Here is a 22981-nt window from a genome sequence, read left to right on the forward strand (position 1 = left end):
TCTGCCGGCTCTTGTGAAAAGCGCAGGATTTCACATGTTAACCTCTTTGGACACCTCCATTAATGAGCGTTTAAATGCGACTATGGCAAGGGTTGAGCTTTAAGTAGCTCAGAATGAGAAATGATTTGTATTGATGCAAATCGTGTGTACGGAGTGAATTATACACAATTACCCATCAATACCGGCCAGTCTTGCCCACCCTCACCAACACGATGTGGTTAACAGGCAGAAAATAAGATTGAAATGGTGTGTAAAGAGTTGAAAATGAATTTCAATGCTGCATTTGTCCACAATTACCCCGTCGTTCACACATGTTTTATTGCGAGTTTTTTTTTTTTCTTCAAATATTTCTCAAAGCAGATTGGAAACATTCTTGGTATTACCCTCTTTCTTCAGAGAAGAAAGAATTAAGGATTTTGTGACAAAAAAGAGATTTTCTCTCCTGCTGGAGCGACGGAGGATAACATGGAGGCTCACAGCGTGTTTGATTGTTAATCGTGGCACAGGGGCTTTAACTGCTAATGCTCTCACTGCAAACCTGCAGAAAAACACCAGGAACATGGAGCCGATTTTTTTTTTTCATTAATGGCTCTCTCTAATACTGGCATGGGGCACACTGTCGCTTTCTCTCCCTCTCTTCACAGGCACTCAAGAATGTGTTGGGATATTAAACATTTCCTGTCCTAGTGAGGATTAGGACAGGAGCCTTTGGGCAACTGTACAGCATGGATTTTCACTTTTCAATTATTCTATCAAGAGGGTTCAATTAAAATTAAAATAAACATGAAACATTTGTTTTTTAATTAAGTAATTTTTTCAGAACAGAAATTGTGGATTTCTTCTATATTTTTTCTCAGAGGGGAATGACATGTAGTGTAGATGTTTTTGGTGTGTCACCCCATGTTTTCACTGCACAGAATTGAAATGTATTGAATGCATGCAGAATGCCGTGTGGCATTCCTATCAGTCTCTCAGCATGGAGATGAATGTTCCCACTGACAGCAGAATCAGAGTTCACTCTCTGGGGCAGCGTCCTGCTGGGCTGGGCAGCTCCCACCTCTCTCTCTCTCTCTTTCTTTCTCTCTCTCTCTCTCTGTCTCTCTCTCTCTTCACAAACATACAGATATACATAGAAAACCTGCAACACAAACTCACACAATAAATACTCACTATACCTTTTCCATGTCAGACCTTATTCAAATATTTTCCAATGAACACATTTCAATCAAATAGCAAATCTGTTTCACCATTGGATAACCTAAAGTTTATTTTCCCATGATTTACAGCAAGTCTTTCCATTTTTTCCCTTCCCTGTAATGGAAAAAGAGCAACACAAAGAGACTCTCTATCGAGATGGAAATGAGAATTTGATATTGTAAGTTACAGAGAGCATCTGTTTGCAGGAGATATGCTTGTGCATCGGTATGTGCAAGCTATTTCTTCAAGTGTCTGGCATCGATGGCCTAGCAGTTGCTGTAAAGATTGACAAAAATTCTCTGATTCCCAGTAAATGGGCTGCAGCGGCGAGGTGCCAAGTCTGTAATGGAATCCTGCAGCGTTCAGCAGTCCCGACAGGGGCTCGCGTCCATCCCAATCCCATAACCTATCCCGACAGCACACATTTTCCCATTACAGGCGGTGGAAAAGCCATCCGCACTCAAACTGGTTGCTGTCATTGTGGGATGTACAACGTGTTTTGCTGGTTGAAGAAGGCAGTGTATTAGGGGTGATGAGAGTGAAGCTGTGCATGGCTGGGCAAAAGGTATGAAAACACCAGAAGTGTGTTTTGTTGTTGGTCTTGTTTCATTTAGCGGCACAGCAGGTGTGGAAAGAAGGAAAGGCAAGGGCACAGAGGACAGGCATTCCAGTTTTTCTTTTATCCATCTTTACCTGAAGATTCAAGCTCATGCATGCTTTTTCATTGGGATATTTTTCCTGTTAAAGCATTTGCAAAAGCCCTTTGTCTTGGCCTTATAAATGGCTATCATGATGCGATATATTTGAATTTTGCATACACAAGTAAAGCATCCCTTCTATAACTGAAGAGGGCACGCTTTGACAGCCAACACAAAGTCGTAAGAATATTGAATATTTTTTTACAAACCCTGGTAATATCATACTCTACAGAGCCTTTAGATACTTTTCAAATTATTATTTGAAGTAATTTTCATGGGCATTGCATTTGAGGGGAGACATTTTGGCTGAATTCCTCATTATTGCATGACAGGGACACCTGCTGGGAGAGGAAAGAAAACAACTGCACTGACTGGAGACCCTGCAAAAGGATCTCAGTGGCAGAGCTTGGGTTTCACTCCTCGGAGAAATTTCCAGAAATCACGACATCAGCGGATAATAAAAACAAAAAGCATTTATATTGCAGAGTTGGAGATGCACTGTTGATGATGTTCACGGGTTATTCAAAATGATAGGGAGACTTGATATAGAGTGGGAAGTCAAAGGTGTGACTGATAGAGATTTTATTTCTGTTTTGATGAAGGAAGTTTGCAAAGTTTTGTGAGGAACTTTTTTTCTGTTTTGCAGTTTTATGAAAGTGTTGTGTGTTTTGGAATGACAAGGATGTGTATGTGTGTATCTGAGGAGGGCCTTTGGGCTGTGTGAGTGGGCCGGGCCTTAACATACACACACACACACACATACACACACGTACACGGGATCAGAGGCAGAGCGGCTCTCACCCCTGCCTCCCTTTGATCTGTGTCCCCAGGCCTGCCTGCCCGCGCGGCGCTGCACCGTACCACGCACGCTGACACCATGCTCACCAGCGACTCCCCACAACTGTCTGAGAGAGATAAGCCAGGGGAGACTCCAAACTGTGCTGCTGCTCTTCCATTAGCTAGCGCAGACGCTTCTTTTAAAAACGGGATGAATTATTTTTAAGAAGCAAGCTCTGTCGTTGCCAAAAAAAAAAATGGAGAGGGGAAAATATACGGAACAATCTGGAGCTCTGGCTTCCTTCCTCCTCCCTCTCTGACTTCTAACAAGACATTCTGCACCTGAATACCAATGAGAGGGGGAGATTCATGTAGTCCCCCACATTATTAAAACTTGGGCATTAAGCCTCTCACCGGGCACTGTGTCAGCTGGCAGGCTCCTCTGACAACAAATCAAAGGGGATGAGCACATAGCCTGCATTCATAGCTCAGCCACTCGCAGAGCAAGAGGGGGAATACATACTGGTTAATTAGAACTCCCATTAAAACAAATACTGTTTCAATTTGGCAAGTATAAAAAAAGATGTAAGAGGCTTTCAGAAAAAGAGACCTGCTGTTGGCAGCTGCCAAGAAAATCCAGGGACTGTAAATCATATCCACTGGCTATACTGTTTCTGCACAGATTATTAGTGTTTGCTGTTGTTTTGCAACACTTTTGAACTCTGAGGAAATATTCAGTATCTGCGACACTAGAAATGTGCCTCTGCACAAACTGTGCTCGTCGTCATGTTGCGTTGGAACATCGTCATCTGTGTCTTAATGGGTCTTGGTTTGTTTCCGCAGCTTGCAAAGACACATATCTGCATGGACTGTAGCTTTATGAAGTATGACATAACTGCTACTATTCTTTCTCATTATAAACTCAGAGCTTTATGGCACTTTCTCTTGAAGGCATCATGGTTCTAGCTGCAGCTTTACATGTAGGCCTCGTTTGGTAGCACTCTGTATACCTGAGCCATGTGTTGCTCATTCCATCTCTCCCGAGCACCCATAAGTGAAGCCATCTTCTTTTCCATTCCAAAATATTTTTGGTTGGAGCTTTATGCATTCATAATCTATTTTCACCTACCAACCTTCCTTCCCTCCATTTGGCTTTTTGTCATCCCATGATGCCTTGCCAATAGTGCTTTTTTCTCGCTCCCTCTCTCTCCCCACCTTCCTCTCTTGCTCCGACTCTCTCCCCTCGAGAGGCAGCTCTTCTCCCTACGCCCAGATGAAAGGCTATGGCGGACAATAAAAATGCTATTTAAATGCAAGGGTGTTTGTATGCGGCTGAGAGATATTTCCTGCTGAAAGTGAGCTGCTGCATCCTGATAAATAACAAATATAAGGGAATGTGATTTACATTTATCTTGCAGAGGCAGCCAATATGAATTTCAGTAAATCCTAGAAGATGGGGATTTAAGGAGGAAAATGACTGAGACTGATTCACATGCTGTGTGTCCCACGCAGTTGAAATGCCTATAAGGTGGAGAGTGGTACTGCCTTTATTAAAGTATAGGCGCAGACATCGATCCTATCTAAAATACCTATTACGCACAGACATGGACTGTGTCACATGCTTATCGGTGAAGATGTCCAGCCTCATACATATGCAATTTGAAGGTGACATGTATCGTATTACAATAATAATGAAAAAATAATATTAATAATAAAATGCAGTCACTGGACAGGTGAAGCGGGGCGAACGCTGGGTGACCTATCTCCGGGGTCAAGGCTCAGGGTGCAGGGGGTTATGGGATGGCTGGGGAGGAGGAGGAGGTTCGCTGTGAACCTGTCCTGCTAGCCGGAGGTCTCGGGTTGTTGTCCAGCTGCATGTGGTTCCTCTTAGTTCCAGATGCCACTCTGACAGGTGCATAGCTGTGATTAATACTCTCTCAGACTTTCTCTCTCTCACACGTTTTCTCATCTTGTCTTTCCTTCCCTCTGTCTTTCTTCTTGTCCCTCATTGGCTTCTTAGTCCCTGACTTCACTGAGGACTTTGTTGTTATTGTGACCCCTTTGCACAGTTGATCACAGTTGGCTTAGTCTTTAAAATAAAAGTAAAAGCATGCTCAAAATGTGAGTATCTATTGCCAGCATGCTTCATTGCACATGTCTTTTTATCTCCCCTCTTTTCTTTCTCCTGACAATACGCTGAGAATATGGGAGGCGTTTGGGTCCTCAGCTGGCTGTCTCATGCAGCAGCTCGCCCCTCTCAGTCTCCAGCTGAGAGCTATTTCACTATTTATTTACATGTAATTATGGCTATGAGGTGCAGATATTAACACTGTCAAGAACAATTTGACCTGACATTTTTCACTAGACCTGGGCCCCTGCTGTTTTTAGCAAACAACCCCTCCCGCTTCCCTCCTTCCTCCCCCCTTTTTCTCCTACACTCCCTCGATCTGCCTCGCTTTCCTTTTGGATCTGCTCCCTCACACAAGCTTGCACACACACACAATGCACACACACACACAGGCCCTGCCTCGCTGAAACCACTCTCCTGGAATCAGAAAATCTGCCGTTTAATTTAGAAGAAGCGATGGTGCAAGGTGCGGAGATTTGAAGTCTGTATGTGTGTGTGTGAGCGTGTGTGTGTCTGTGTGTGCATATGTGTGTGTGTGTGTGCGTATGTGTGTGTGTGTGCAGGCCTTGAAGGGGCCTCTCTTGTTCCCAGTGGCTGAATCCATCCCATAGTTACTCAAGCATATCACTAGCAGAGAATAGAGGATTGCTCCCCACACGTTCTCCAATTGCAGTCCAATAGACGGCATATTAACCTCTGGTTAGCACGGGGCCAAGTTTATAGCTTATACTGTGGGATGTTTAGGAGGGAAGGGGGGGGGGGCGAGCCTTCCTACGGCTTGAACAGCTGTGCTTTCTTGAACACTTAAACTAGCATGAACTTAAGTGGGCTGCAGAGGATTTTGCCTAATGGACATTTGCAAAGACAGAAAGAGGAGTTATGGACTCAAATAAATATTCATTTTTCCACTTGTTTTAGCTTTTTTTGTATGCATGAACAGCTTCACAGGGAGAAGAGACGCAGCCAGGCGCAGAAAGGCTAACATGTTGTGAGGAGTGACAGCTTGTTCCAGTGCCCACTAATCGTCCTCATCTGTGCCTGACTTGTCAGTGCCCAGATTCTGTCAGTGCCAATCAGCCAATTAATTGAACACAATTAGCACCCCACCCCAAACCCCCTCCACATACACACCATATTCTTCAAAGGCCCATTTCTCTTCCTTCGCACCAACCCCCTCCCTATTCTACCTCTCATTCTGCTTCTGTCTCTTCATCCTATGGAGCTGGTGGAAGACACTTTTCAGTTTTTATTAATGTGCCGCAGCCAATTAACGCAGTGGCACGCAGGCCAGAGCCCGTCATCTGCTGCCTGCCACCATCCCGGCTGTCTGCTGCGGCCCACGCCACCCCTTGCGCCACCTCCACCGTGACCAAAACGCTTTAATTCAATTTATGCAATCACTGTTATTTTTAAATAGTCATTTTGTCTGCTCAGATGAGGGGCCTTACTGCCCGCTGGGCCAGCCCTCTCATGTGAGGGATGGGGGAAGGGTGGGATGTTGTGGTAGCAGGAGTCGGCTGACTTGGGGTGGAGGGCTCCCTGATATTTTTATTTGTTATTTACTCCTTCAGTTTGGGTCCGTTTAAGGTTATCAGATGTATGATTCATATTTTTTTTTAATCAGGATTTGACAGCAATTAAAATGTCATTTAGCTATCAAAGAAAAATATCTATTGATATATGTTTATATTTCTTATCAATTATATTTATATACATTTTGTCTTTTTATTATTATTTGTATTATTACTTTTATTATTATTTATTGATTTGTATTACAGTAGTTTATACTTTATAAATATATCTTTTTTTTTTTTGTTCCTGTATAATATTTTGGCTGTTCTCAATGTCAGAGACTGGATCAGTGTGACTCCTGGGTCACAGAATAAACATTATATTCCCTTCCTGTAATCACACCCTCAGGACTGGCCTTCAAATATTGATCTGAAATTCAGTGTCATCACTGTGGATCTTTAATCACTCTCTGCTGAAGCGAGTATCAGCCCGGCAGATCTGCTAAGGTGCAAGATGCTATTCTGCACCGCTCAGATAACTTACAGACATGTGGAGTGCTCATTTTTCCCTGTCTGCCCCGGTGACCTCTGCCTAACTTAAAGGTACATCTTGGGGGCATTTGATTTGGGCAGAACAGGGTGCTATCGGTGACAGAGGAACTAATCCAGTCTTGTGCAGATTAAGAGTATTTGTGGAGTGGGGTGTGTTGGCGCTGGCGCTGGGAATGGAACAGAGGGGCTCCTATCAGCTCTCCAGGCAGGCTAGCCCTCAGGCCAGCGCAGTCCTACAGGAGTCTTTGTACTTCCCAAAGCCTCCACTCTCCTCTCACTCACTCTGTATCACTTCTCTTCCCTCCTTGCCCCCTCGCCCTCTTTCTATAGGCTGTCATATATTCCCTGCTCCGTTTCCGCTCTTTACATTTACGAATTTGTGTTGTTTTGCTCCATTGTGAGAGTTTTTTTAGGGGCTTTAATGATAAAAAATCTGTCGTAAAATCATTTTTCCTAGTCACAGAACTTGAGGCAAATTACGTTTGCTCTTCTAAATATAAAATCATAAATGCCATACTTTTAAATATTGCAACTTAATTGTCTAAAGTGAAAAAACACAAATAACTTACATACTGTAAGAGTGTTGCTAACTTTTACCCCTTTGCTTTGTTTATATATGTTTGGTATCGCTCTTAGCTCTGTCTCTGTCACATTGTTTTATTCCGGAGAGAAATCCAACAAAGAACATCTCGTCGAACATTCACACAGACAAAAAAAATGTAATTTGGCTGTTGAAGAAATTAGGGAGGTATGAAAGGGCCTCTTTTTGTGTTTCAAGTGCACTATTTATTTATCTGAAAGGATGCACATTGTATCAATTTCCACTCCCCCATTCACTTCGCCACAGGCTGGAGGGCTCAGAAGTTGAGAGAATTAATTACTTTTTTATTATTATTTATAAAGTAATCTATCTGTTGAGAGGGAGCAGAAAAAAGGAGAAGGAGAAGGCGAGAGGAGGGGGTGAGAGAGGCAGGGAACGCCCTGGAGCATTGTCCTTTAAACTAGGTCCTGGCTCACATTATCTCCCAAACCAGCACTCACACAACGTCAAACAACAAACGAACTCTGGGCTGCTGAGGACGCTGTCTGCAAGGAAAGAGAGGGAGGTGGGGGGAGAGGAGAGGAAAGGGGAGGGAGGGAGGGAAGGAGGGATAGAGAGAATCAGGGAGTAAGTCTTCTCAGCTAAAGTGTAAAGAGTAGGAAATATAATCTGGCAGTTTTTTTTTCTCTTTAAAACTTATTTAAACTCCAGTCTTGTTTAATGCACATGTGTGTGTCTGATCGGTATAATTTACACTTGAGTGACATCTTGGTGCAGCAGATCCAATTCAGTGAAACTTAAACTTCAAATATTGCATCGATAATAACGTTGTCAATCCAAGAACTACATTACATGAATGCCTATAAAGCTGTGTTCATGTTGAAATCTGAATGAAATCATTTTTATTCTTATGAGAGTAAATTCCCTGGCTAAGAGTTTGCCAGCAGCTTCACTTTTTTCTTTTTATAGAGACTATAATATCCATAAAGTTTTGTTTTACAAAGCAACAGAAACATATGAAGGTATCCGGTGGCAGAGCTCATGTGACTAAGTATCATTCAACCCCTGAATGTAAATTGAGATAACTTTATAAGGACATCAAAGCAAAGCCATGCAATTAAACTGGACGCTGGCATAAAAGATGTGGGTGGAAAAAGACAACTATGCTAAAGGGCTGAAGTAACTCCTTTTTAATAATGGAGTGAAAACAAAACCTATACCTGATGTGACGCTATTGAGAAACTGACCTCTAATTACGAGCTTATATCCTCCCCTTTAGCAAAACACAAATCATTAAGACTGTACGGGAACGAGGTCCTAACAGATGACAACACTTAGACTTTAGATTGCCCGACCCATCCTTATTCTCTAAAATAGCAAAACTGCCACGATGTCAATGATAAGAAGTAATTTTCTTTTGAAGAACTTTTATGAGCATGAATAATATTCAAGGCATTTGTTGGCTATTCTATTTAATAAGGAAGCGATGTAATCAAGCTTTAATTAACCAATGACTAAAATGGACTCATGCCCTGCAGCTGTCTCTCAGGACACTTAATAAGCCCCCCCCCATCACAAACCATCAGGACACATACTCCTCTCATCCTCAGAGTGTGCAGCTCTGCTCCATATGGGAGGAAGCATCACATGTGTCCAGCACGAAGAGGGCCATGAATCTCCCTCTTATGGATACATGTCACATGCTTTGTCTGCAGATGTGGAGGAGATGGGGGGGTGGGGGTTTCCATACTGATAGAATTAACATGTGGAAATGACTAACCAGCCTTTATGTTTCTGATGTGCTTCGAGTGCTTCATATTTCCTGGGAGGCTTTTTCTGAAGATATGATTAATTTTCAGAATATGGTTAATTTTCCCTCTGTGGGATATTCCTGGCTTAGTGCATCATTTGTGGACTGTTTGGCTTGCAGCCTCCATGTTTGCAGCCTATGTGTGTGCACGCATGGGTCCGATCATGTGTGCATTCATGCGAACATATGTCTGTGAGTGTATCACCCCTGTGTAACCACCTCCATGATGGGCTAATTGGTTTAGCAGCAGAGGGGCCAAAGGCCAGTGCAGCATAGCAAAACTCAACATGAACCTGATGTTGAAGGGAAGGCTTCCCTGCTATAGGAGGGAAGCATGTGTGGGACAATTCTCTTTTTACCACCCGCTCTCACACACACACTCTACTTTCCTTTTTCACTTAAAGAAACTCGCAGCATAAGAAAACAAAATTCTCCACAGTGTTCTGGGCCGCTGTGCTTCAGACTAGGGTAGCACTCGAGGTAATCTCTTCCATTTTAAAAATGTTTGAGACCTTCTTCTGACGAATGTCACATGCTATTACATTAATCTAGAATATTGAATTGGAAGCTCTTTTACGCTATGAATAATACACACACTGTGATGTTCAGCAAGCCTCAACCTGCAGTTTCAACGGGCCCCTCAGTAAGGTTTGTGCAGCCTACTTTGTGTGGGGATCTGAGGGGATCATTTACCAGTTCCAACTCCATTACTATTCATGAGATGGGTAGGCTAGGGGCGAGGGATTAGGGACTCCCTTGGTGCTTGTTGTGCTGTAGGCTCGGGCTCGGGCCTCAGGCTCCAGGACAGGGGCCGTCTGGCACGGATGGTGGGTCTATTATCACCCTGGGACCCTTCTGTCCCACAGCAGAACACTAACTGGCAGCGCCAGCTAATGGGAACAGTCTCTCTTGTTCCCTTTCTCCTTTTTTAACCTCATCACCCTCCTTGTATCCTTCCCCCTGCTCTTTAAAAAAAAAAAAAAAGATGGCGAAGTTTTCCCTCTCCCTATTTCAAAGTTGAAAATGGGATATTTCTATTGCCATCTTTACCGTGAAGTACTAGGATGGCACTACATTTGCAGGAAAAAAAGTACTTTCCCTCAACTCTGTCAATGCTTTGATCCTCAATTTTCCAAATGTCTAACATCCTCCGTTTCCCCTTCCCCCCCTCCAGGTGATGAGTATCCTGAGTAACCCCAGCGCTGTATCCTCCCAGTCCCAGCACGACTTTTCCATTTCCCCCCTGCACGGCAGCCTGGAAAGCTCCAACCCCATCTCTGGCAGCTGCAGCCAGCGCTCCGACAGCATCAAGGACAGCCTGGCCTCCTCCCAGTCATACTGCCCCCCCACCTACAGCGCCACCAGCTACAGCGTGGACCCCGTCACTGCAGGCTACCAGTACAGCCAGTACGGCCAGAGTAAGTACACCCCTCTTCAACATTTATATACTCTGTGTTTGGGTTTTAGCTTTAGTTGATTGTTTGTCCAAATGAGTCATTCCTCTATATCATCCTCTATGAAGAGAAGCCCAACTCCCAGGCCAGGGAGCCTACTGACCTTTGCACCCTTGTTGGTGGAGGCAGACACGTGCTCTTGATAAAGACCACCCCCCCCCCAACCCCTCCTCCACCACCACCATCCTCCTAGAGAGTTGCCTTAGTCACACCCCACTCCACTTGGATGGGAAAGAGGAAAGGGCCACTTCAAAGAACGGCACACCCTCAGGGGCCACAGTGTCCTCTTGCCCACCTCTCTCCCTCTCTTCTCCATCACATACACACACACACACACCCTCAGGGCAGGAAAGAGTTTGCTTTATTAGATTAGCATAATTGACTGATGCTGTCACAGCCATTCATAAGAGCTAAAATGAAGCACACTTCCCCAACAAGCCAGCCGGCGATCCGACTTTTGTTTGTATTTATATGCAGCTTCTCGTAGTGAAGTGCTGCATTGTTCATCTTTGTTGATGTTGTTTGTGTTGCGGTGCATGAATGCATGTGAGTGTGTGCCAGTCCGTCACGTTTTGTGTGTGTGCGCCCCAGTGTTTTGTCAGCCAGCAGAAACTGATGGCAGTGCGGATGTGAGCTGATGTGAGGTTAATTAAGATGGTGATTGAGCACAGTAGATGGGTAATGAATGGAGGAGAGAGGAGAGAGCTGCTGTCTGAGGATGAAAATGAGCGGCCATGTGGAGTGTGGAGGGCATGAAATCAGAGATGCCAAGAGTAATGAAGACTGGCACACAGAACACACACGGGGACCCGTCTGAGTGACAGCATGGAGACTCTACCAGGATGCACATGCTCTGTGCCAGCAGCGTGCCAACCTCAGACAAGGGACACGGGAGGGGTTTTTATCTTTCACTCTCTCTCTGTGAATTGTTTTTCGTTTGACTCACTCCCTTCTGCCACAACTTATTTCAGCCTTAATCAGAGGAATGAAATGAGAGTGAAAAGACTTTATGTCAGGATTCTACCACCTGTCTGACGTGTGATTTTCCTTTCTTTTTGTTTCTGTGCAGCTGCTGTGGACTACCTGGCCAAGAACGTGAGCTTGTCCACCCAGAGGAGGATGAAACTTGGAGACCACTCGGCCGTGCTCGGACTGCTGCAGGTGGAGACAGGACAGGCCTACTAAACCCTCCCTGGGAGGCAACCTGCGCCACTCTCCTCCGCCCTCTGCCACCCTTCTCCATGCTCCATCCAGTCTGGACTCCAGCTCGCCTCTTTGCTGCTCGCTCCGCAGCCTGGCCATGACATCAGAGCACAGACAAATTGACGCTTGCGGGTGTGACAATGCTCTCCGGGGAATGGAAGTAAACTTTTCACACCATTGTCAACCACCAGGCGGCTCTGAACCCTCTCTTCTAAATATTTGGGTATCTCTGCCTGCTCCTTGTACACCTCCCCCAGCCCCATACTCTGTTTTGATTTGGTCCCATACAGGACCCCTGAACACCCGAGGATGGTCGGGTTCCTGTTTGTCAGGGCTGCAGTCCAGCACACATTTAGAGCCATCAACAACATGTACTTTGCCCTTGCTGTTCATAGTAGTTAACAAAGCCAATATCATTTGAACAACTCTTATTCTTGTTCCTTTTTGATATTGTTAAGATTATTGTTGCTGTTATATGATTATGGTTAATGTGATTTATGTTGTTCTTTGATTCCATTCGTATCTCTTTTCTCTGTTAGGTGTTGGTGTGTAAAACACAGTGTGGATGACTGAGATGATTTGGGAGTAAGTGTCTGTGGCGTGTGCATGTTTTGTGTGCCGGCACAGTCACACAAAGAGAGGATGATTGTTTTCCAAGCTGCAGTTCCTCTGCCTGCTCCCTGAGCTCTAATGTTCATGAGCGATTTGACCTTCCCTCTTTCATATTCATCTTGACATTCCTAAAGAACTTGGCCACTCTGTGGGAAGTCTGGCTGGATGGATTCTGCAGGGAATTAAAGCAGCGTTTTGGCGGCCAATAGCTTTCCCCTTCTAACCTCCATCCCATCCTTAGCTGCAGTCCATGGGGAGGGGGGGCATTGTTTGCAAAAACAGGATTGGGGAAATTAATGTATTTTGTTTAGAAATATGGACCTTGCCAAGGAGGGCTAACTCAATTTCCCCCCCCCCTTCTATCCTCCTTCCAAATCCCATCTGCCAGGGAACCCTGTGTGACTTTAACAGTGTAAAGCAGATTAAATCACACAGAAATAATGTCAAAGCTAATTCACAGTGACCCTCCAAATGACTAGCCAGTATTTCTGTGTTTACAGCGTAATTAGCTAATTTTGTAAATGCACCTTCGGCTGGTTTCCGCTCTCAGACTAAGCAAGCATTCCTTCTCAACATTCCACCGGAACATTCCACGAACAAACTGCCGACATTCCAACGCTTTCTGTTGTGAGATTAAAAAGTTCACACGCTGTGCCATTCACATGCACTCTGGAAAAAACATCTAATTAAGTCAGTAACGAAAGGGCACAGGTAACCGCAATGTTTGGCCCTCCTCTCTGGTTTGGACCAGAGCCCCCCTCTAATCTTACTCATTGAAATGTAAAAAAGAAAACAATTACAGAATAGTGGATATGAGACATTTGTGTAGCACTCATAGTTGACTTTTGACACTATCCAAGACCAGCTGTTCCCTTTTGAGGTGTGTGTGGTATTTTCTCTGGCATCAGTGTGATGATGGTGTGTTGTCCACCTTATCTCAAGACAGGATTTGGTCCTCAGTCGCCTTTAAAAACTGAAAACTGTACAGTAGCTCGAGCAGATTGTGTATCGTTTGTTTATAAAGAGTATGTTTTATACTAAAACACAACTATGTTGAGTGGTAGGTAAGCAAGGGATCTGTGGAAGTAAATGTTTAATTTGAGTTTCCTTAACTGGCTTGTTTTCCGTTGTTGTTTTTTTAACTGTATTTAATCGGTTTACCAGTTTTTACCAAAAGCTTTGTTCTTGTTTTTGGGCCCAGGTACGAATGAATTTGTATAAATTAGTCAAATATCAATTCCATTCAAATGTTCCAATTAAAATTGTACAAAGAGGATCAAACTGAGCTCAATGGAAAGTGAAAGTTGACACAGGAAGATCCCTAGACCACGGAGGACTGTTGTATATTTGAAAGATGGCCGGATGAACCATCTTCATGTGTCAAAGCATTTTCAGGATCTCACAGACTGATTATTAGTGCAGATCAACCTCGACTGGACAGTGGATCTGACACTCCTGAACCCCGAGACTCGGTCCACGATGGTGATGATATAGCTGGTGAACACAGCTTCTCTGCTCTGGGAAACTCTTTTGAGTCTCATTGGATCTGTGGACCAATAAGACTTCAGGAGAAGAAGTCAAAGACTCAGCACTGAATGGCTGCAGCTCAAACTGCTCCGCTTAGACGCCTCACTTGTGTATATTTTAAAAAGGAAGAATTTTAGAATCGTCTTTAGTGTATCAAACCCATTTCTAACACTTGCGTCAATAAACATTTGGATATTTAAAGCATACGAGTCCTTATCCCCCCTCCAGTCTGTTCGACCCCTAACCTGTTTAGTTGCTTTCTGACATCTGTGCTTTGCTTTACTCCTTTTTCTGTTCCGCATGTGTGTATATTATCATGGTATAATTTATTCTGCTGTATGAAGTATTAGAGTAGTGGGAAACTTGTACTGGTATTTACTACCTTCAGCCTGTTGGTGTGTTTACTGTAACACTGGCGTAACTGTTATCAATTAAAGATCCAAAAATGATATTGCAGTGTGTCTCTTTTGTCATTGTATGTGTCTTATTGTTTTCCATCTCAACAAAATGAAAATACTTTCTCTCTCTCTGTCTCGCTTTTTTGAAGATTTTCTGCTTGCAAAATAAAACAAACGAGCAAAAACAGGTAAGCAAAATAAAATATGCTAGTTGGGCAGGTAAGATTCAAAACAACTTTTAAAAAGCGCATATAGTGTTCCTCAACCAATAGCTTTACTTTAATGTTCTCAAACAACCATTCATCATTTAAATTCACACTTGGCTGAGGAACAATGGAAGTTCAGCATCGTATTTGAATGTATTGGATGAGTGGTTATCGAGAAAACTGCAATACCAGAGGCCAAGAAATCGGACAAACCGGCACTAGTCTTTATAACATAACATTTGTATGAAAGATATTTTTCTATGTGGAGGGTTTAAAGCGATTTATAAACTAAGGCATAACAAAGAATTAATCTAAAAAAAAGAAAAAACATTTATAATTGATAGATCTTTTAGGCCATTTTCTAAGCAAAAAAAGATGGAAATCTACTGCTTTCAACTCATCAAATGTAAGAATGTGTTGTCGTAAATCATTGGGATTAAATATCTTTAAGTACATGCAGTGGGAAGGCATCACCTTATGCTCCTTAATTATTCTTTTCATTTATTTGAGTAAAAATGTAACTGTAATAATGCAAATAGCTGCTGGTTGCAGCCCTAGTGTCAAATAAATGAATGCACCTGCTCACATATGCATATATAAATATATCTGTGTGTCTGTGTGTGTCCTCTGTGTGTGTTCAAGTACATTTGCGGAGCCGGCAGGCCACCACTGCACTGTTCCAGTGCTGGTGATGTGATTAGGGAGTGATGAGAGCTTAGACGTCCCACACTCAGAGACACAGACAGAGAGCGTGTCTAGCTGCAGCTGCAGGAAGTCATTCATTGTGCCCACTGACCAGCAGCGCTCTGCACTCTGCCGCTGACCGGGGAATGTTGTCTGCAAATTTCTGTGGTATGGTGTGAATGCAGGGGAACTAACCGGTGTGTTGTAGAGGCATCCGCTGTGTTTCTTATTACAGTGGAGCTCATTCAGTTTTTACCATCAGCACTGCTGGAGGTATGTGAAACACGCCTTAGGTATGTTCATTCAATCCTGACTGATTTCAAACACACTTCAAACATGTAAGATATGTCTGCTGTCACTGCAGCTATAATATGTCTTTGCATAATCCAGTGTGAATTATATCAGACAGCAAATAATGCCATGTTGCACTGTATTATCCACTGAGAGGTATTTACATTTGATATAGCAAATAATTATACTTAACTGTCCATTTGCAATTTAATGAAACAAATGAAATGCAGTACTAATCACAAGTCATCATTAACATCAATTTGTATTAGGAGAAACATTTGTTGCTAAATAAACTAAGGACTCATCTAACAAGATTTATTCGGCCTATATTATTATGAGGTAAATATCATTCATATTTCAAACGTTATTAAATGTCAGAACATTTTGAAAAGCTCATTGAGTATAAATAGACGCAGTTTAATTAGTTTTAGATTTACAGATTCAAACTAGCTTCAAACTGCAGCGCACCACATTATATCATCAGGGCTCAGATCAATTTGATTCCAGAGGGAAATTCTCTTCAGTGTCTAATTACACAACACACATTTAAAACACCTGAAAAAAGACGCGGCTCTGGAGGACAATGTCAATAAGGCAGGAATATGGTCAGTAACTAACATTACATTTTTTTGTGGGATAGGATTCCAGTGGATCCTCTAGACTTCTTTTTAATGCATAGCTCAATATTCTCTCTGACTGCTGTGTGTCATCCCTCATATATGCCTCTAAAAGTTTGTGTTCTGGTTGTCCAGATTAAACCTTGGCATGAGCTATGGTTGTCCCCTTTGCTCCAGCTTGTCTCCTGAGGTGCCGGCCTGAGAGTTTTGTCTCCCTCCTCGGTCTGCTGTCACTCAGACTGGACGAAGTGGCAGCTCAGGCAGTGGTGTGTGGGAGAGCTTTGTGACACTTCCCTCATCTCCTCCTTTGATCCCCTAATTGATTGACTACAGGAGCAGAGGATAAACAGAGCCCACAAGAGCCGATTCCACTCGCCCCTCTGGAGTGGTTTAGATAAAGTGCAGAGGCCCGAGCTCTCCGTTCCTCCTCTCCCCTCTCTATATGGACATACGGCCATTGAAGGTGGCTCTGCGCCACGGTAGCTTAGCCGTGGGCTGTGTCCTCAGGCCCGGGGCTTGCGTACTGCCCCTGTGCATAAATGGCTGGCAGTAATGGGTTTGTTTAGATCACAGGGATGGAAATGAAACTCCTGAGCCTCGCCGTACAGTCCAGGAGGCCCTATCGCTCAGGAGGCAGCGATAGAGAAGTCACAGCCTCAGCCTGGTCATACTCACTTTGGAATTGAGCCACGGAATAGAGGCTCTGATTCAGATCTAATTTAGAACCAGGCTCCTGAACCTGGCCATGCTGTGATAAATAAACCTGCTGCTGAAGATTCAGAAAAGCCATGAAGAAGAAGACGGTAGAACAGAAACATGAGGGACTCCAGTAAAGAAAAACAGGCCAAAAAAAGACTCAATTTTAAAGGAAAGAAATGTGTTTGAAAACATGACTTTAGAATGATTTAAAACAGATATGATAATTATATTCTAATTTTACAAATCTGTCTTCAGAAAGAGAGTTCAGAGCCGTGTGCAGGTATGCTAAGAAATGATTAAGAGATGCTCTGGGGGTCTTGGTTTTATTCTTTGAGATTATGTGTCACGGGGAGTAAAAAGCTCCCAGCTGTCGCCATGAAAGCACTTACAGTATAATAATCCCCCAAATCCTGTAATTATGCCAGCATACGCTGTGTACCTGAGCCTCAGCTTTGTGCTCGTCACCTCAAGGATCCCACTGACACAGACACAGACGCACAGCTTGGTGTGCATATATCTCCTACTCAACTGTGTGTTTTGCATAGGGGGAGAATCTTATTTTCAGAACATTTTAGTGTTTGAAATGTCATGGTTATCCATCTCAGGTATTACAGATAGACAATCTGTCATGTATAAGTAAAATGCAGGAGCTCAAATAGGGTATTGTCATAGCTTAAAGTCACCTTATTTACCAGAAACTTCAAATGAAATATTGCACCCATATGGCATTTTTTGAGTTTATATTTTAAATATGAGTTATAGCGATAGAAATATTGCAAATACAAGTATGATGCATTCCTGCACAAATACACACACACACACACACACACACACACACACACACACACACACACACACACACAAAAAAACAGTCCAAGTAAAGTTGTAAATCTAAGATATCTGAGCGAGATAAAAATCAATGTGAAGCCGAGCTTGATTTGCATTTAAAATCCGAGCTGTGCTCTCAAACTAATTAATATTAATAACAAAATGGAAATGAGAGCAGTGGCGGCCCTAAGTGAAGAACAAGCTGGGTGCATTCAGTCAGGAGATTCATATATAAGCCCTTTCTCAGTAGAGGTGGGCTCTAAACAGGCGTGACGGCAGGGCATAGACCGCCATACACAGTGACAATTTTTCTAGATAATAGCCTATCATGCAGGATACAATTTAAATTAAAAAATGCAATTTTCACCTTGAAATGAACAAATGATTACAGTTTCTACACAAATTAAGGCATCCAGGCTGTGCCTCAGTACTGTGCCAAGGCCATGAAACCTGACATAATTACCATGAAATACATTTTCAAATATTTGTATTTTGTCCATCGCTTTAAAACATGCCACTCTGCCTTCTGTGGGTTTGTGATCTCACCTTCTGGGGGAAATACATAAAAAAGAGAGAAAATCATCAGAGATGAAAAGCTCTTCAACAGGAGAGATAAAAATGTGGAAAAAAACAACCTCCCATACACACAGTAAATCAGTGCAGCTCCGCACAGCGGCCCCTGGAGCTATCTCTAAAAGCCAAATTACCGCTCCTTATCTAAGGAATCATATCTACTGGTTATCTGCTCCTGAGATAGGCTCCTCTCTCTCTTGTGCCTTGTGCTCATCGCTAGAAATGCTATTTATTTGTGATTACAGACACCCTTTGAATAAAAGATGTTTGTGTTTGAGATCCAAAGTTTCGGCAGATTCTGAACTCTTCAGATTCTTCAGAGAGTAGAGCATTGAAGGCAGAACACCTTATTTGGGCAGGCTTGCTAGGGGTGGTCTGCTGCAGAGAGAGGGATGAAAGTGTAGCCGATGGGAAATATGAGACAAGACCTCAAACTTCTCTGACGCTTCATATCATATATGCTTTTGGAGGGGATTCATACTGAGATGAGGTGTCGAATTGACTTTAAATGTAGAACCTTATATGTTTGAAACACATGGAGACAGGAAGTTTTGGCATGTATTTTGTAGATAGCTGCCAAAAGCTGCAAAGTTTGAAGTTTATGCAGTTTCTCTACTCAGAGATATTAATGCCCTTAACTTTGAGGCCAAATGTAAAAGTAAGACATAATGTCTTGAGCAAAATCAATCGGGATGTAATCATTTTTCTTCTACACACTGAGTGGGAGTTGTTTAATATAAAAACAAATATTAAATGTGGCCTTGAATGAATGGACACAATTTTTCATTTTCACATCTTTTTTTGCTTCCCCACTTTGGTCTGATCACATTGTGATGTTTCTGCAGGGGTTTCAAGATGGTCACCTACAAACATAAACTCTTAATGGCAAATACTGTAGTTGTTGTTGTTCTTACAAATAAGAATTACTACAAAAAATAAAGAATGTATTTGAAAAAGCTGTGATTCAGAAACCAGGAACTACCTTTCACCCCATTGACAGATTATCAAATCTACATTATTTTGAGCAAAGTATTTTTTAAGAAAGATTGCAATGATGGACGGCTTGTTGCGATTACTTTTTTAAAATGCCTCCCATTTCTTACCTTTCCTCTTTTTCCCTCCATCTGTTGAAGTCCCTCAGCCAGGGAGGCGCACATCAGATTTCAATAGTTGACCTCTTAATGCTGAGGTCAGCACTGCACCGGCAGCGATTTCACACTCAAGATGAAAGGGAAATGAACACTGAGGATGCTGGGGGTGACATGGAGCCCTGACCACGCTAGCCACTGCCACTCTAACCACTTCACTGCACCAGGCGGGGATCTGAGTGGAGCCGAGGAGGAGGTGCTAAGATTGTGGTTTGCCACCTGTATAACAACAGTTAAAGTCACTGACCTTCGACAGACACGCAGTGATTGGTTTTCAGCAATGTTAAAACTCTGACAAATCCACCTAGTGCTATTGATTTCTGATCAAACTAACAGAAGCGGACACACGTCAAGCGGCTCTACTAGCACCGGCAGGTCTAGCTCTCAGTGGTTTTACAAGCTACTGAACCCTGACAGGTTTTCCTTTTCCACCAATGAGCCGGGGCCATCTTAAAAGACTCCTGATGCTAAGCGTCAGACTCCCGGGCTTGCCTGCCCATCTACAACTGCTAGTTACTGCTGCATTTCTCCAAGGCCATTATTGAATGAACACTGAGACAAGGCCAGCAGTGAAAGGACAGTTTGGTTACACCGCCGTGAGGCTTGAGCTCCTCAGAGTAATGTACCGCTTAAGTACCTGTCAGCTTTATAAAGGAGGGAGTAGACTGTGTAAATGTGTGTGTAAATAGAGTGTCAGATCAAGACCCCAGGGAGTGGAGGTGGGAGTGTGTGTGTGTGTGTGTGTGTGTGTGTGTGTGTGTGTGTGTGTGTGTGTGTGTGTGTGTGTGTGTGTGTGTGTGTGTGTGTGTGTGTGTGTGTGTGTGTGTGTGTGTGCTCTTTTGTTCACTAATGCATATGTGAGCATATGTGTGTGTTTGTGTGTGCATGTGAGTGTCACAATAATGATCATTTAACCCTGCTCAGCATTCCCCTGGGCTCCATGTTCCCCTTTCGACTTCATGGTGCTCCCGGCTCTCTCTCTCTCTCTCTCTCTCTCTCCCCCTCTTTCCCTCGCTCTCTCTACCTCCTCTGTCTGCTCCTCACGGCTGGGCACAGTTGGGGTGCAGCTCCTTATTCATTCATGAGAGAGGCACCGTATAAATAAAAAGGTTCATTACTGTGCTAAAGTGTTACTAATGACATGTACCTGCCACTGAGCACCTCCGAAAATCTAATGTGACACACTAGAATGGAAAATCTATTCTGCCGTACCGAGGCCTCCAATGGAGCCAGCACATACTCTATGGAAATTTCTCTCCGCTTGCCCTCCAATTGTGTCTCTCTAAAACCAATATTTACAATCCCATAGCCATTATGTCCTACTACGCCCTCTGCGCCTGCTGTTGCGACCTCCATATTAGCTGAAAATTGGACTTTGCAAACTTAGCAGGGGGGAAAGAGACTCTTCTCGTAGATGAGAGGGGGAAGCACCAGGAGACTCAGCATGAGGTGGCTGTGCCTCTCAACTGCCTGCTGCTCAAACCTTTACCTGACAACACCCATCAAATGGCAAACAAAAATACAGATGAATGCACCGTGCTGCATTCCATCATTTAGTCTCTTCAATACATTCAAAGTGTAATTAAATGCGGATTGAACTTTAACTTACTGTTAGAAAGACAATTTTTGTCTGAATTGTAATCATGAAAACACTAAAAAATCTACTTTGTGTTGTTTCTCTTGAGCTCTCTTTTACCGCAAGAAAAGCGTCACTTGATCACGTACTCTCACCCACTGGCTTATAGGCTATGCAAATTAGCACTTAAGCAGCTAGAGTGCGGTTGCAATTGTCTGATTAATAAAGCCAAATTATAGGATTGATAGGAGAGAGGCTGGATGAAGAAGCTTCTAAAGCACCCACAGTGACAGCTCTTAATGTCTTTGATGGCACACTTCAATAGTACTGCTTGTTTAAAGCAATGCCAACTATGTTTCTTTCAGATGGATTTCTATTTAAATCAGGTGCATATACCGTTTGGTTGTCAATTATAGTGAAATATAAGGGTTGCTTTCTTATTTCATCACAATTTTATTTTGTAGACTTTTGTACATGATTTGTATACATGAGAAGCTCAGATTCTGACATTATCCTTTTAAATAAAATGTAAGTATTATCAGCCATGTTATTTTCATTTAATGTCATTAAGAGATAGCCTGTCCTTTATATTTCCATGCATGTTTTATGCCGGTTCTTGCATGATGTAATGCAAATCAGTACAAATAATGTACTTAATTATGTGAAATGCAAAATGTACTCATCTATCATAAAGTTAAAACAGTTGACCTAGTCGGTTTTTCTCCTTGGGATCTCTAAATGGGAAACACACTATTTCAAACCATTTAATTTGCATAAAAAAATGATTTAAACACACAGATTTTTATGCAGCCTTTTTTCTACTCATCTATCCAGTGATGTATCCGGTCTAGGTTTACAGAAGTGTGAATGTGTTGTGGTTGTTGTCCTCCCCTCCTGAAAGACTGCATCTTTGAGAGCGCAGTATCTAATTGAATCATGGGTATCATCAGTGTCTCAGCAGAGTCTTAAATGACTGTTTGCTCAACATGTCTGCCCATTTCCACTGATTAATTCATTCGAAGCCAAACAAAATGTTCTGCCTTGTTTGTCATGTTACATCCGAGCCCTGCAGTCATTTCCCAACCGGAGCAGAAACACTGAAGAATAAAGCAGACAATTCATATATAAAGCTTAATAATAATCTAGGTAGATTTTAATAGTGATACATTTTTAATTAGTACATTATTAAATATGCAAGTCTAATACCTTTATAAAACAACTTAACAGTTTCTATATCTAGGCGTAAATATCAAATCCCTACAGAATGACAGATTTGCTTGCAGGTTTACACAAGAAGCAGAAACGGTCTCAAAGTGGTGTAGGTTCATATTTTCACACAAATCTCATTGTAAATTATATTCTAAATAAATGAATTTAAAAAAGTGTAATGATTCTCCTCTGGAGTATTTATTATCCTCTTGAGCCACAAGGCACAGAGGCCACTCGTTCACGCTATTAGATATGATGCAGAAAAAGGGAACAATAATCAAGAACAGGAACAATTTTCCGTTCTTCCAAAGCAGAACAGATTTAGCATCATTGCACAAATCTGCCCGTGTTGTAGTACAGTAATTAAATGAATTATTCAGATTATTTAACATTAGTGATGCATGGACATTTGGTCAAGCTAAGTGTCCAGAGTGGTCAGACATGACCTAACAGCAGATGGAAATGAAAACAGCAAATCGGTCCATTTTGATCTGATATTTTCCAAATTAAGTCTTCTATGTTTAAACCGTTTTAACATAACCAAAATGAACTCACATCGACTGGAGGTGCTCAGTCTGATCCCAGTGGGGTCTGTAATCAGACGTGAACCATGTATTATATTGGCCCTTGATTGGACTGGATTCAGTTTGTCTCTAGGAGAAAAGGCATCTACTGACATTGTTAAATGACAATTTGACAATTCGCAGAACATTATCCACAGACTACTTGAACAGTAAAGACA

At 42.6% G+C, this 22981-nt stretch overlaps 1 protein-coding gene across 3 annotated transcripts in view; it reads left to right on the forward strand.

Annotated features, from left to right (window-relative positions):
• pax7a (paired box 7a) overlaps nt 1-14449 on the forward strand; it is a 43356-nt gene extending 28907 nt beyond the window's left edge. For all 3 annotated transcript variants that reach the window (XM_010791783.1, XM_010791785.1, XM_010791784.1), the window contains 2 exons: nt 10389-10632; nt 11738-14449. In XM_010791783.1, coding sequence (XP_010790085.1) covers nt 10389-10632; nt 11738-11853 — 360 coding nt within the window. In that variant the 3' untranslated portion in view covers nt 11854-14449. The remainder of the gene's footprint in view (nt 1-10388; nt 10633-11737) is intronic.
• Nucleotides 14450-22981: the final 8532 nt, after the last annotated feature.

This window comes from Notothenia coriiceps, unplaced genomic scaffold (assembly GCF_000735185.1).
Source record: "Notothenia coriiceps isolate Sejong01 unplaced genomic scaffold, NC01 NC01_scaffold00035819, whole genome shotgun sequence".
In the NCBI taxonomy this organism is placed as follows: Eukaryota; Metazoa; Chordata; class Actinopteri; order Perciformes; family Nototheniidae; genus Notothenia; species Notothenia coriiceps.